Source organism: Streptopelia decaocto (assembly GCF_964273445.1).
Source record: "Streptopelia decaocto genome assembly, chromosome: Z".
In the NCBI taxonomy this organism is placed as follows: domain Eukaryota; kingdom Metazoa; phylum Chordata; class Aves; order Columbiformes; family Columbidae; genus Streptopelia; species Streptopelia decaocto.
In genome coordinates, this window is record NC_138657.1 from 25,729,152 (window position 1) to 25,743,022 (window position 13,871).

Below are 13,871 nucleotides of genomic sequence, written 5' to 3' on the forward strand. Positions count from 1 at the left end.
TAAAGAAGTGTTTTCATATCAGATCAAACTACCTTAGATCTGCAAAGGAAAAGGTGAGACCTGTTCAGGGAAATTCTAAATAGTCTTCAGATTGTTTATTTTCAAAACATTAGTAGTAACAAGGTCACAAATTTGTAATGCATACTTATTTATTGTACTGGTGATGGCACTCAGGGCCATTTTAGCACAGAAAAGAAACAAGAGAGTGAAGGGTAATGATCACTTGGTATTTTGACCCTGTTTGGAAACTCCTTGACGGAAATCACAAGTTCTTCCTTCAGCGAACTATTACAGTTGGTTTAGCTCTTCCTTTGTATGACAAGACACTGTATTTATTCTAGACTTTCACAGAGCTTTCCAAGTAGCAATACAACAGTCACGTAATATCGAATTTATAACAATTACACAAACAGGCTTTATTCCAGAGAAACAGTAAGTTTTTACAGGTAAGAAATAAACACGCTTTAAGATTCAATTTCTGAAGGTTTTCACAAGAAATTCTGCTCTTAATACAAAAAAATTATTTATACAAAACTCCCAACATATGTCAAAATACAGTGCCAAGATCTATATGCAAGGACTTTAGAAGGCAAAACAGGTTTTCAGAGCAGTTTAAGGTAAACATTGGTTCACCATTTTTTATTGTCTCTCATATAAACTCAACCTTTTAGATCTCTGTCCTTTGAAAATTCATACTTTTAAATTGTTCTTCAAGTACATCAGAATCTTCATCACTGTCTGTACTACTGAAGTTTGCATCAAAATTCAGCTTGGACTCCAATCCACTGCTGTCTTGGTCATTTTTAGTAGTCACACTCTCAGTTCTGTCTTGTCCCTTGTTAATCCTGCAAAAAGCAAGAGGATGTTATCACCACACACTTTTCAAATTTACCTTTCTTTTAAACAAGAATGGGATGGAAGGTAGAATATGCTACCAGGGATGAAAAGGGGTGGGGAGGAAGAGGAGAGGGACAATAACCTGAAGTTGCTTTCACATTAAATAGGAAAGATATAAAAGACAATAAAGGAAAAAGTTTGTGACTAAAAAAGAATAGATATATAAACAGTTTGACCAACTATGCAAAGGCTGGCCAGTTGTCATAAACTCATAAATTAATACAGGATGTTCAATATGGAGAGAACTCTAGTAAAAGAACAAGAAAAAACAAAAGCCTGCTAAATATATTGCAGAAACTGCTCAATATCAGCCCTTGTTTAGTTTTTCTGCTCACTAGTAACTAAATCATCAAATGACAGACAAAATGCAAACAGTAAATTGGCTTATGCATATTTTATGGTGCTCCAGACCAAAATCCATTTGAAATGCTTTGTTCCAAAGAAAGATTTTCAATTTACCCTTTGGTATTAACACAAAGTGTCTTATCCATTAAGACTTTTTTTAGCCCAGCCCCACTATCATCAACAGGCATTTCATCCACAGTTTCAGCAGAAGAAAGTGAGGGTCATGACTCCTACTGACTCCTGTCAAGATTATTCAGAATATGGCACAAAGTACAACAGCTTCTTGGCAGTTTCCAAACAAGCTTTAATAAAAGCAGGATAAACAGTGCAGTACTGAAACTATGTAACCTATGAACTACTTACGGAATTACTATTTCTTCTTCTTTTCCACATTTCGCACAAACTTCTAGTTTACCAGCACATGGTCGACAAATAATATGGTAAGGATCTTTTACAGTCTTCTGGAGGCACTTCACACTGTGAAGAGAAAGAAAATACAATTAAAAAAATATTTGTGGACACTTATTAAACAGTCTGTGTTCAAAGACAAAATAGACATACTTTTCAAAAGAGGAACAACATGTTATAAGCTGGTTTGATAAGAAACAATTGGTGTTTTAACAGCAGCACTATTAAAATCATTGCCTGTCTTCTCTCTCCTGTACCTTTTTCAAGAAGAATTATTAAAACAAGAACTGAAGAGGAAACATAAAATCAAGAATTTTTATGTTTAAAGTAACAAAATAAACCTTTCCATTAATTTCAGTAGGTAGTTTTACTTCAAAAGCTACATAACAATTTCTGGTTTAATGATAAAAGAAAACAAGAATATGGTATAAAAAGATGCATACAATTTACAAGCAAAAAGCTTTCAGTTCAAACACGACAATGTCCTTCTCTTGAGCTTCTAAATACGCAAGGCCAGTGCTGAAGTTTGGTTTCTGTGAATATAAGCCTCAATGAAACTGTATTCTGAACAGAGCCAACATACCCAACCTAATTATGTATAGGGTTTTGCCTATTATTTTTCAAGATACAATAAAACTCTGTAGATTAAGTAACTTCTAAAATGCTATGGCTTTACATTCGGCTGACATTTCTAAAGTCTTGCGTTTTTGGAGAACAGAACCCAAAACTATACATCCCATGTAAAGGTGCTGTCCTAAAAGTCAATTTTTCTTGGATCCTCAGGCACTCAAAATCTGTCAGGAAAGACTTAGCATACAGTTCTGAACAGTGGATTTGCAGACTTGGCTAAAACAGGCTGAAGGAAAATATCAAGTGGTTCTGCATGCCTTATAAGGAGAGATGCACTAACTGTCCCCTAGGAAATACCTGCAGTTAGATGCCACTGGAAATGCCTACTTAGGGTTTTGATTTATTTCTTCTATATTCAGTTGTGCTAGTATTAAAAAAATGTTTACAGTTCTTCCCAGCCATGTGACACCAAACAGGGGCACTTATCAATGCAAGGTGGATAAACTTTTTTTAAAAATACTTTTATTTGTAATAATTAAATACTTGAAATAAAAGTAGAGTAGGGATAACTTGTGGTTTTTCTAACAATTATAATTTTGAAGAGTTAAAAAGCTAAAAATAAGTTGAGGTGTAGAGAAGTCCTCCATTCCCATTGTCTGTGACGTGAAGAATTAATTTTTTTCATATAGTCACATTTTGAATGTCCGTAATGTGTTTACTTAACCTAGAAGCTTTATCCATTGAAAAATCTTCGTACTCTTGTCCTCTCACTATAGCAGCCCACTCAGCCATTGTACTGCTGTAGTGTGGCTAGAAACTGCCACCTGTAGAGCTAGAACAGTCTGCAGCCCAATTTACTTGCTCAAAAATGACAGAAAACATCACATATTTTGTCATAAGCAGCTTTGCGACTTTTTCTATTTCCAATTTTTCTCTGATATGCATGCTTTTTGCCTGCTTTTTTTTCCTTTGGGGATAGGCAGAGAAGAGGTAAAAGAAACAGATCCATCACAACATGATTTGTTACAGCTCAGTACTTTAAAACAGGATGCATACAGTCATTTGAGAAAGAGTTTAAAAAGGACAAATCCCAACTCCATCAGCACTGAATGAACCCAGAATATTTACTTTGAGAACCAGTAAGACTTCTACCGAATATTTTCTTTTTACATGAAAGGATGAAATTGTTTACTAAAACCAAAATATTTGTTGCATACGGTTTCATATTAAAAACTGTTCACAAGTGGAAGATATAGCATGAACAAACATTCCTTCCCTTCTAACCTACTGAAAATAGAAAGAAAATACACTGTCATTCAGGGAACTGCAGAGATACATTTACAGAACCTCTTCAAGCAGTTCCTAGCTATTTCAGAAGTATGTGACTAAGCACAAAACACTAACACAGAGCGAACTACTCTGACAAAGCTGGCTGCATCATACACCATAGCCCAGCTGCAGTTGCTTTGAGTTCACTGTTGCACTGTTGAAACACTGTGCAGCCACAGAAGGTCCTCTGTAGGTGACCAAGTAAGAAGGGAGCAGAGTGCCCACTTCAGAAAATTAATCTATCACAAACCCACAAATTATTTTAAGATATTTATCACCTTTATTATGCATTTATCCAAAAACACTTAAAACAGAACTGTATGCAAACAATGCTAAGCATTTAATATTTAGACTTATACTTAGTTTCATATACAAAAGGAGAAAACATGCTAAGAGGTAACAAAATGCATATATGGCAAACATTTTGTAGGAACTGAGGCCTCTGTAATGTTGAGAACAGTGTTGCTGATGAGTTTTGATATGACATAAAATTAAAACTTTCTGCATTTCTCTAACAGATAGTCTTTGTAAAATACAAATGTTAACAGATGTGCAGATTCCTCTAGTACTGACTTGCAATGAGACCTTAGAAAACCATGTTACAACTGGTTCACATTTCACTTTTTGTTCAGGAGGACTCACTGATGGTTTTAGAAATCTAGAGGTCCACAATTCAAGCATCTTAACAGCAAAAAGGGAAGCAGTTGCTTTTCCATTGTGTTTTCTTTTCAAAAGTTTTAATGACTACTGAATTAGAAAATTAACATTGCATACATATTGTAATTACAGACCCCAAATTTGAAGAGCATCATATTGGTAGCAGTTACTACTTGTGCGTTCCCAAAACTAGAATATTTTCTAAAAAGTCCACAAACTACACTATCAGCAATTAATAGAAAGTACATTAACTCACCATTTTTTTGGTTTTGATAGTGGTTTGTACTTGCTGAATTTTACACGCCACTCCAAGATACCTTTGCAATGCTGACACACTCCATCATGCAGCTTAGCATTTATTTTCTGAATAAATAAAAATTAAAATAAGAAAACATTGAAGATTTCCTACTTTTACAAGTATAATCTTGCTCAGAAAGTATTTGCATCCATCATGTGATTAATACAGTATGTAGAAAGTGGTTTGATATTAACATAAGCATTTCATATACATTTACTGCTAGTAATTTTCTTCAGTGGCAAGAGTGTTAAGGTAGTCCTTTACCTCAAGGTAGTCTTCATTATTATTATTATAATCTTGTTAGCAGTAGTAGTTATTTAGGGTATTATATTGTCAAAAGTAGATGATTATATTTTTTTTCATCTCTAGAGATTTTACAAAACAGATTTAAGTAGAAATAAGCCCTTCAATATGCAGTTTTTATCAAAAGAAGACAGCTTTCAAGCTTTAACATTTAACTTGCTGTTGCTCAATCTACCATTGTACTACATACTTCAAGAAAGTAGTCTCAGAATTTTTTCTCAGATCACAATAAAGTAGAACCCACTCATTAATTGCAGTCAAATCATTCAATGTCTCTTCATCAAAATTTCATTTATGAAAATGTAACATATTTTTGTGCTCAAGTATCTAAGATAATATCCTCAAAATGATCATTTAAACTACAGTATATTTTCAAGACAATGCAAGGTTTACCTTAAGATCATCTGCAACATTGTGGGTTGTTTCCTAAAGAATACAATTATGTCAACTGGCTACTACTCTTTGCACAAGAGAAGTTATTCTGAGATGGAAAGTAGCACCAAACTACATGTTATCTTATACAAAAGCAACATATACTTGTATATTCAACCTGCTTATATTCTCTATCTAAAAATGCCAGCAGCAACTTTATCTATCATACTGTTTTGTGTATTAATTCAGAACTTCAGATGTAGAAACCTCATAATTTAAAAAATGCATATAGCAAAAAATTTATGTTGTGCCTTTTTTTAGATAGCTTAAAAATGGCTACCGTACCGAAATTACATTATTAACATGGTCTAAAACACATCTATTTCTTAGAATGCCTACAAGTTCATTGGAACACATTCTGCATTAATTGGGATTAGAGCTTTCATTTTATTTGTAAAAGAATAACATAAAGTCATTCTATGCATTCTGAAGCTTCTGCAGTAACTTCCTGGTTTTACGACCCACAAGAGCTTCTTACTACTCCAAAAAGTTCTACTTCAATACACTAGACAAAAGAACAAGCCTAGCTTTAAAAACACAGTATCTTATCCTACTCTGAAAAATGTATGTGGCAGAGGAAATGCTACTTAAAAGTAAGACTGTACCATGGGACTTATTTCCCATTGTCTTCATTTTTATTAAGCTTCAAGCATTCAGTATGAATTTTCCCACAGTGCAGTTAAGTAAAGGTGTGATGCTTTTGGTTCAGATGCTTGCTGGTTCAGCTAAAAGACAGTAAACTTTTTTAAAATGATCAAATACAGACTTGAAAGAAACAAGGTTTTGCAGAATGCTTGAATACTGAATATGAAAAGCTCTGGTTCTGATGTCAGTCATGCATTATGAACTAAATTTTCCAATAAACACAAACGTTTCACTAATGTGGAAACTTTCTGAGAAAAGAAAATCATTGGTAAGTTCTCAGCAGATATTTGTTAAATGGCTGGCAATTCAAACTGCTGCCAACACTGACTCTGTTCATTCTTTCAAAATTCATGCAATTTGAAGATTAGCCTTCTTTTCAGTGCTTAACTAGCACAAAGTAAGGCTCCAAGTAATATAGCCTGAATAAGCTTCTAATAACCTGCAAACTGTCCCAAACTTCCCAATTCTCAATCTCACTCTCCCGATTTGCATTCATTAGTAACGAAGGAGGGGAGAAAGACATAAACACTGTAATTTCTATTCCCAGGTATTCTTTATTGTGATCAACTATTTTTACTATTGCTAAGGCAGAACCAAATAAATACCAAGACTGCAACAGTTCAAGTTGAAGACAGCTGGCTGTCTTTCCAAAGGGAGTTAGCTTTCTTGCTGAAAACTACCTTGTTTCAAATAATACCTGCTGACATCACAGCTGAGGATGGGAGTGTTGTTCTTAAGTGATGCAGGGACAGGCTCAGCAACACATAATACACTTGGAATGCAAGAGGCCACACTCAGGACTGCATGTGGCATAAACAGTGTCAAAGAAGAAAATAGGAGCTACTTTCACCTCTCATGTAAAGGAAATGCAAAGTTTGTCAAACAGGCAGCGTATTATAAATTTTGCTAAACATTTGCTAAGGAACAAGGAAATATGCATAGTTATTATTAATGGAGCTTTAGAAAGTTCTTCCCTCTCCTGATATGCTTATCATCTGGCTTCAGAATATACAACAATCATACGGTGATTAATTTATTTTCTACTTTTGTTTTTTATCAGACAAACTAAACCACAGACCATCCCAAATTACAAAGATGCCTCTTCATGTTACTCATACTCTTTGCATGAAAATACCACTTCATATCAAGGCCAAGAGACTAGCAATGTGACATAAAGACTATATTACTGTGACTTCTTCACTTTTGCTTCAAACAATAAAGCCCTGCATCTTATCTGATGCCCTCATCCCACTGTGAAGGGACAATTTGTAATGTCTTTAAAGTAAAAGAGGGGAGATTCAGGCCAGACATGAGGAAGAAATGTTTTACAATGAGGGTGGTGAAACACTGGCACAGGTTGCCCAAAGAGGTGGTAGATAACCCATCCCTGGAGACAATCAAGGCCAGGCTGGACGGGGCTCTGAGCAACCTGATCTAGTTGCAGATGTCCCTGCTCATTGCAGGGCGGCTGGACTAGATGATCTTTAAAGGTCCCTTCCAGCCCAAACTATTCTATGATTAGTCCTCCCTCTACATTAATGCATTGTTTCACTGCTGAAAAAGGTCTTTGGAAGACAAGTAATATACAACAAGCTCTAAAATAAAATAATGTCATTTTATTGCACACCAACAATCACATTATCCACATAAAGCCAATGAATCTCTATCAAACTGGTCTGTGTATTTAGATTACTTCTACACAGTCACATCTGAACTGTTCCATTTTCTTGGTGACACTTTAAATATCCAGTGCAAAGATAAAGATTAAAAACATTGACCAAAATGCTGCCTAAGAGTTTTTACACCAAATTAGATTGTAGCTATGAAGATCACATTTATGTGTAACTTAAGATCCTGATCCAGGCATAAAGATGACTGGACTTTTCAACCTAGCAATCTGTAGGATCACAAATATTAAACAGCAAGTAAAAGAAATCACATGGTATCTGCTCAAAAGGTAACAACTGGAAGACAGATGACTTTCAAGTTCTAATTTCCTCCTAACAGGCACATATACAGCACAGTCTCTTCCCCCTCTTCAGCATTTTCCTGTATTTTTTACTCAATGTTAGCACTTCAAGTATGGGGTGGTGTAGTTAAGTCATTGTCCCAGCACATATGACTATGAGAGAGACTATGATTCTACAATACTTTTACCAGGCTTTTGATTTAGGAAGTCAAAAGAGAATGATGGATTGATGTAAAACAAGCAAACAGGGAGATTTACAGAGTTTGACCTTGACTTGTGTTTGCCTTCTAAGTTTATTTTGCTGAGAAAAAAAACTAAACACCTGATATTTAAATATTACTATTACTAAAACAAGTTGATAATTTACTCTGTTTTTTTACACCAAACTCAACACTTCCTTTGACCAAAAAAAGTATCATATCACTTTCAAAACCTGCACAGACCTGAAGAAGCAAAGAAAGTTGGCCCTAATTAACTCATTAGATTTGGATAAGCTGACTTTTCAGATCTTTGCAATCACCACAGAATATGTAAGTTCTCCTAATAAACTGGAATAGAAGCTTTCCTGGTATCCCAGTTTCCAGTCAGAACGGGGAAGCTATTAGTTAAATCAAATAAATCCTTCTGTTGCTTATTTTTCCTATTAATATTTACTTTATACTATTCTGTACATTGTTTAAACTTTAATATATTCATATTTTCTTTCTTTTGTGCATTTAATAGCTTGCTTTCCTTTAAGGGTACAAAACCACAACCTACATAGAGACCTGAACAGGGTTTGTAAATTTCATTATTCTCTTCCAACTTTTTGACACAGCTTTTATGCAAGTAACTGGCTTTCACACACAAAGAGGTGGTAATGCTTATGGTCTAAAACAGATTCCTCTGAAAGGTTATATTGTTTCTGCCACAGAACTTTCTCCTTTTTTTTCTTTTTTTTTTTTTTTTTACACTCACTTCCCTGTTTCAGCCAATAGATCTTTCCACTTTTCCTCTGCCACACCTCTGTTCAAGTGCAACTCATATAGTGCTTAGAGTATGTCTACAAATTCTCCAAAGAAGTTACAATTATGCAAAACATACATACATAAACAGTCTTAAATTATACAGTCACAAAATATTCCATGTGCACGTTATATACACACTGTCAGGTCAACTGCCTTAAGGAAACAGCATCCTCTGTATGCTCATGTAACCCAGTATTAAATGATTTAACAACTCGCCAAAAGCAGTTCAGAATGTATTAAAGTAAACACATGCACCTACACCTACTAACTTGGCACACAAAATAATCCCTAGCTTAACCCAGCATTAAAGCACTCACAAGCAAGATGTAATGATGGGGTTTCAAAGAAGCTTCACTACCTATTTTGAAGTTTCTAATTATGTGTGAACTCATGGGTATTTTGATTTCCTCTATTGAAAGCAGACTCCTAGTACTAAGCACACATCAGTGGTCTATTCTGCTGTAAATGAATGCCATGTCAATGCCATCCATAAAATTCCTTGTCAGAAGCACAGGTGATAGTGCTTCAATCAACAAGGCTGAATGCAACATTTCTGAATAACTACACTTCTCACAAAAACAAAACTCCACAGGATCTCCAGCGGATGACTACAAAGCAGAGTAGATCAGTGCAGACTAACAAACACAAAACTGTGATATGAGACACCAGCTTTTCAGGGTTCTAATACACATTTCAAAGCCCGAAATCAAGTCCCCCAAAGTACTTCACCTGATCTTGTATTGTATCAGTATTACTTTAAATCCCATTTTCTACGCAGATATCTTCTCATCTCTTTCTGAAAATAAGTACATTTAACATTTTAGCCAAAACCTTCAAGTCTTCCTTGCATCCATTCTAGTTACATATGGATGGCTATACAGCTAGCATTTAAAGCCCATTCATGTTTTATTGCTATGGACTTTAAAACGCATGAAATCAAAAGCTTTCTCTAAGCCCAATTCCAAACGGCCATCTTAGAGATCGGGATGGTTAGGTTTTTTTCAGATCAGTGACCATGGATCTGAAAACATGCCAGTAATCAACAAGAGAATGTACACGCTTGGAAGGACCAACAGTCAACTCCCATCCTCTTCCCCACAAATAACTGAACACACTCCCACACACACTCTCTCTCCTTAGCCACGCACCCCACTCTGAGTTAGGCTGAAGTCCAGAATAGATGTTATGCTTGCTCCATGTCTCCATACATGAAAGGCTATAACCTAGACCTGCATGCACTTCTGAACCCAGATTAATAGGGGTGGCCAGAAAGTAGACTTTAGCCTACCAAGTAACCCTATGTTGCAGCAAGAACAGAAACTAACCAAACTCCAATAACTGTTATCTGACAATTTCAGTTTGCTAACGATTTACCTATATCACCTCTCTGAGCTTCAAGTCACAAACAGTGACTCAGCACTTAAGCTCTGTATTCACTGTTCTGTTCCTACTGACTTCCCACAATCTTGACCAGCAACTCCACTGAAACAAGTTATTTATCCATACAGACAACTGAAGAAGTAGCTGACATCAACACCACAGTGAAATTGAGGTTCAGTTAATAACCTCTGAAAATTAGGGAAATGCAGATTATCATCTGGGATGCATTTAATGAGAGGAAAGAAATGGAGAAAGAGATCAGTTGTTTGGGTGTAAATATGAATCACTTTGTGGTTTACCATCTTATTACAAAGGAGTTCTAAATGTTCTCATTGAATGCTACCTGCTTTCATCTCTAGAACTACTCCAGCATCCATGTTGACTTATGTAATATATTTTACATAAAATGTATATCCATATGACAATGTATATTCCTCATCTCAGTGCTGCAAACAGCTGTTTCTGGAACACACTGTGTAAAGCAAGCACCCATAAACAAATTACAAGATTCAATAACTAACAACACCATGCATCTTACCCTGTCTTCACTCTTCCTTCTTCAGTTCATCCTAGGATGCAAGCTTTCCCAGAACTGTTGTAGACAGCTACCCAAGTACAGTAGAGAGGCAGTGTACTTTACTGCAAGGGTGTTCCACCTCAACTAGCCTATCGCAAGGTAATGCTTCCTTCTAAGGCTGATCATTAGGGGAAAGACAGATGGATCTTTCAGCAAGTTCTGTAAGCAATCAGATCTGTGGCCTTTAGAATTAGAAAACCGATACCAAAGTCAATGTCACAAAGAGAGCACAAAAACTTTCTTAAAAACCCACAAAACAACTGAATAATGACTTCCAGCAGGGAAAAGTCAAAATACCATTAGATCATTTTTTTTCTGCAGATACTGATTCACTGAAAGAAGCAGCAATAACACTGCAAATAACTACCTCAACTCCACCCACAGTACAACCTGATGCTACTGCAGTTAATATTCAACATTGCTAATGCAGTAGGATAAAAATTTTAAACTAGAAAGCATTCTGCAGTCTTTCAAGATAGTATTGCATTGCACAGTGTATAACAGTGGTCAAAGATAAGAGAATGACCCTCTTTCAGCAGCTCTGAGCATTCTTCTGCTAAGCTAGTGAGAGCTGGAAAGGAAGAATGTCCCACTCCTTTATCAACCCTTGTGATCAAATTCCTGCTATTTATTCCTTTCCCTCATCACACCTTGAATGCCTGTGGCGTATCTGATCATTCAGGACTACACAAGACAAAGATGGAAAACTGTAATCACTCAGCATAGTCTGTATCTAAATTATGACATTAATCATCACTTAACCTTTCTTAGTCTAACTCTTTTTCAGATTTATTGAATAGCAGAATCAGGCCTAGTCACCATTATGAAGGTCCCTGCATACCCCTTAGCATTAGAGTTTGTATATGACAGTACATTGAAAGAAAAATGCACCCTTTCCCTTTAAGACACGCTATCTAACCCTGTAATAGGAAGTACCTTCTTCAAGAAGCTTCCTCCCTGTGTTCAGCCATCTCCATGAACTGGCAAGCACAGAAAGAAAGCATTCACTTGAAATAGAAAGGAAAAAGACAATCCTATATCACAGTTTTGCCCACAGTGAATCTTTGCTACATTCAAAAGCTTTAAAAAAGTTTACTTATGAGTGCATGGTACTGTGTAGCCAGTCCTATACGATGTAAAATATTTAAAAAGGAAAGAAAAACAGCCATGTGTGTATTACAGTGATTCTTTCTGTTACAAAACTGATGTCAGAATTCAGTTTTTCTTTGAAGATTCTTCTGATAGACCAATTCTTGAGGATATTTTTGCGTGTGTTTGTGTGTAAAGGTCAGACAGGAAACTACTCTCCTATCAGGTATCATGTAATGACTCACACAATAAACAAAACTGGTGCTGCTTTGAGCCCCAGGAAAGCAGTCTGTTCAACTTGCAGAACCAGTCCTACAACATCTTTAAAAAACAAACAAAAAAACAACGCACAACCCAAAAAACAACACACACACAAACACACACACGCTCCCTCTTTGGTGTTATTGCTTTAATTTAGTACTTTCTTCCCATTCTCTCAGTTCTTTTTGACAACCCAGTCAGGTTTAGTTAAAGGGATGCTGACATAAGAGCAATAGCACCAGATAAGCCTCTTCTAGAATGCTCATTTTGCCTTTTGTTTTATTCATCTCTTTCAATTTACCTTGTAAGACAAAACATCCCATTTCCATTTTACTGCTCAGAGACACTGCTTGGTCTTCATCCTCTCCTGCACTGCTATTTATGTTACCACAACTACAAGCATAGAGCTTGTTCCAAAAATAAAGTGTAAACCATTTCCTTTTCCTTGCTTAGAAAAAACAACAAAAAGACAACAATGGTCTTTTCTAACAATAGTGTGAAATATCAAACCATGATAATGTGTAACAAAAGAACTGATAAAACCTCTGAAGACACCTTTCTACATAACTTCTCAGAAAAGCCACTTAAGATTTTTTTTTAAAGCCTTAAAGCACATGTCTTTTGTAAGCTGTCTCAAAAGTACACATAGTGAAACATGATATTTATATGGATGATGGCAGCGTTGTTAAAAACAAATTCTCAAAAGGTTAAGACACCTGAAGTAAGACCACGTCACAAAGAAGACCAAACACCTTTCAAGAAATCACACGGACAACATTGCAAGGAACATTTACTCCTTGCACAAATGTTTTATTTCCGTCTTCCCCTTAGTAATTTTTTGACTTAACGAGGGCCTTCCATATCATAAGTATGCTTCAGGTATCACACCATGTATTTGCTTATGCAACAGCCTAAGACATGTGGCCAGGTGATAGCTGACCAAGACGGCTTCTAACAGATTAACAATCGCAGGGAGCCTTATGGCCACTCATGGGCCAAAAGTTTCTCCGCCACTAAAACGCAGAGGTCTCCTGGCTCCCACCGCTGTCCGACCCCGTTTCTGATCCCGAAGCCCTTCCAGCAGTAGGCCGCAGAGGGACAGGCCACTGATCCGAAGGCGCCTGTACGCCCAGCAGGCCACAGCAACTCCTCTTCGCGCTTTCGTGGCCAAACACAACCAAACCCCTCCCGCCGCTTCAACCCCCGACCGCTCCGCCGCCTCCAGAGAGGTGGCCCCTGCCGCCGCGTCTCCTCGCCCGCCTGCGAGGCGGCCCGGCCCGGCCCAGCGCAGCGCCGGGAGAGGAGGGGCCAGCCCGGTCCGGTGCCGGTGCGGTGGGGTCCCGGGGCCGCCCCGCCGCCTACCTTGCGCCGGGCGCTGGTGTCGTACTTGTCGTTCCTGAAGGCGTGCGCGTTCTGGTACCGCTGGGGCCGCGTGCGCGACACGTTCCCTTTCTCTGAGCTCATCCCCCGGGCAAAGGCCACTGCCGGCCACACTTGCCCCGGAACCGCTCCGCGCTCCCTCCACTCCGGCCTTACCGCCTCACCATTGGCCCGCGGGCGGTGTCTGTATAACCCTCTGCCAGCGACGGTTCGCTACCTCTTTGCTTCTTCCCGCCCACCCTCCCTCAGGCGGGGAGACTCAGTGGCCGGAGCGGTGCTGCGGACTGCGCCCCCATTGGTCCCTTGCAGCCGGCGGCTGGTCCC

At 37.6% G+C, this 13,871-nt stretch overlaps 1 protein-coding gene across 1 annotated transcript; it reads right to left on the reverse strand.

The window, feature by feature from the left end:
• Window positions 1-401: 401 nt before the first annotated feature.
• Window positions 402-13,726, reverse strand: LOC309450927 (uncharacterized protein C9orf85 homolog). The gene is made up of 4 exons (XM_082074171.1): window positions 13,530-13,726; window positions 4,463-4,569; window positions 1,606-1,719; window positions 402-845 (listed from the first exon to the last, which is right to left on the reverse strand). Exons 1-4 carry the CDS (start codon window positions 13,629-13,631, stop codon window positions 668-670), a joined length of 501 nt encoding a protein of 166 aa, XP_081930297.1. The 5' UTR covers window positions 13,632-13,726; the 3' UTR covers window positions 402-667.
• Between the last annotated feature and the right edge of the window lie 145 nt (window positions 13,727-13,871).

Bases quoted from the DNA above. Each gene is read 5' to 3' on its own strand.
- LOC309450927 (XM_082074171.1), bottom strand. From the start codon at position 13,631: ATGAGCTCAGAGAAAGGGAACGTGTCGCGCACGCGGCCCCAGCGGTAC. The intron at 4,570-13,529 runs GTAGGCGGCGGG...TTATTTATTCAG, and splicing joins ACACCAGCGCCCGGCGCAAG to AAAATAAATGCTAAGCTGCA. The intron at 846-1,605 runs GTAAGTAGTTCA...TGCTTTTTGCAG, and splicing joins GAAGAAGAAATAGTAATTCC to GATTAACAAGGGACAAGACA.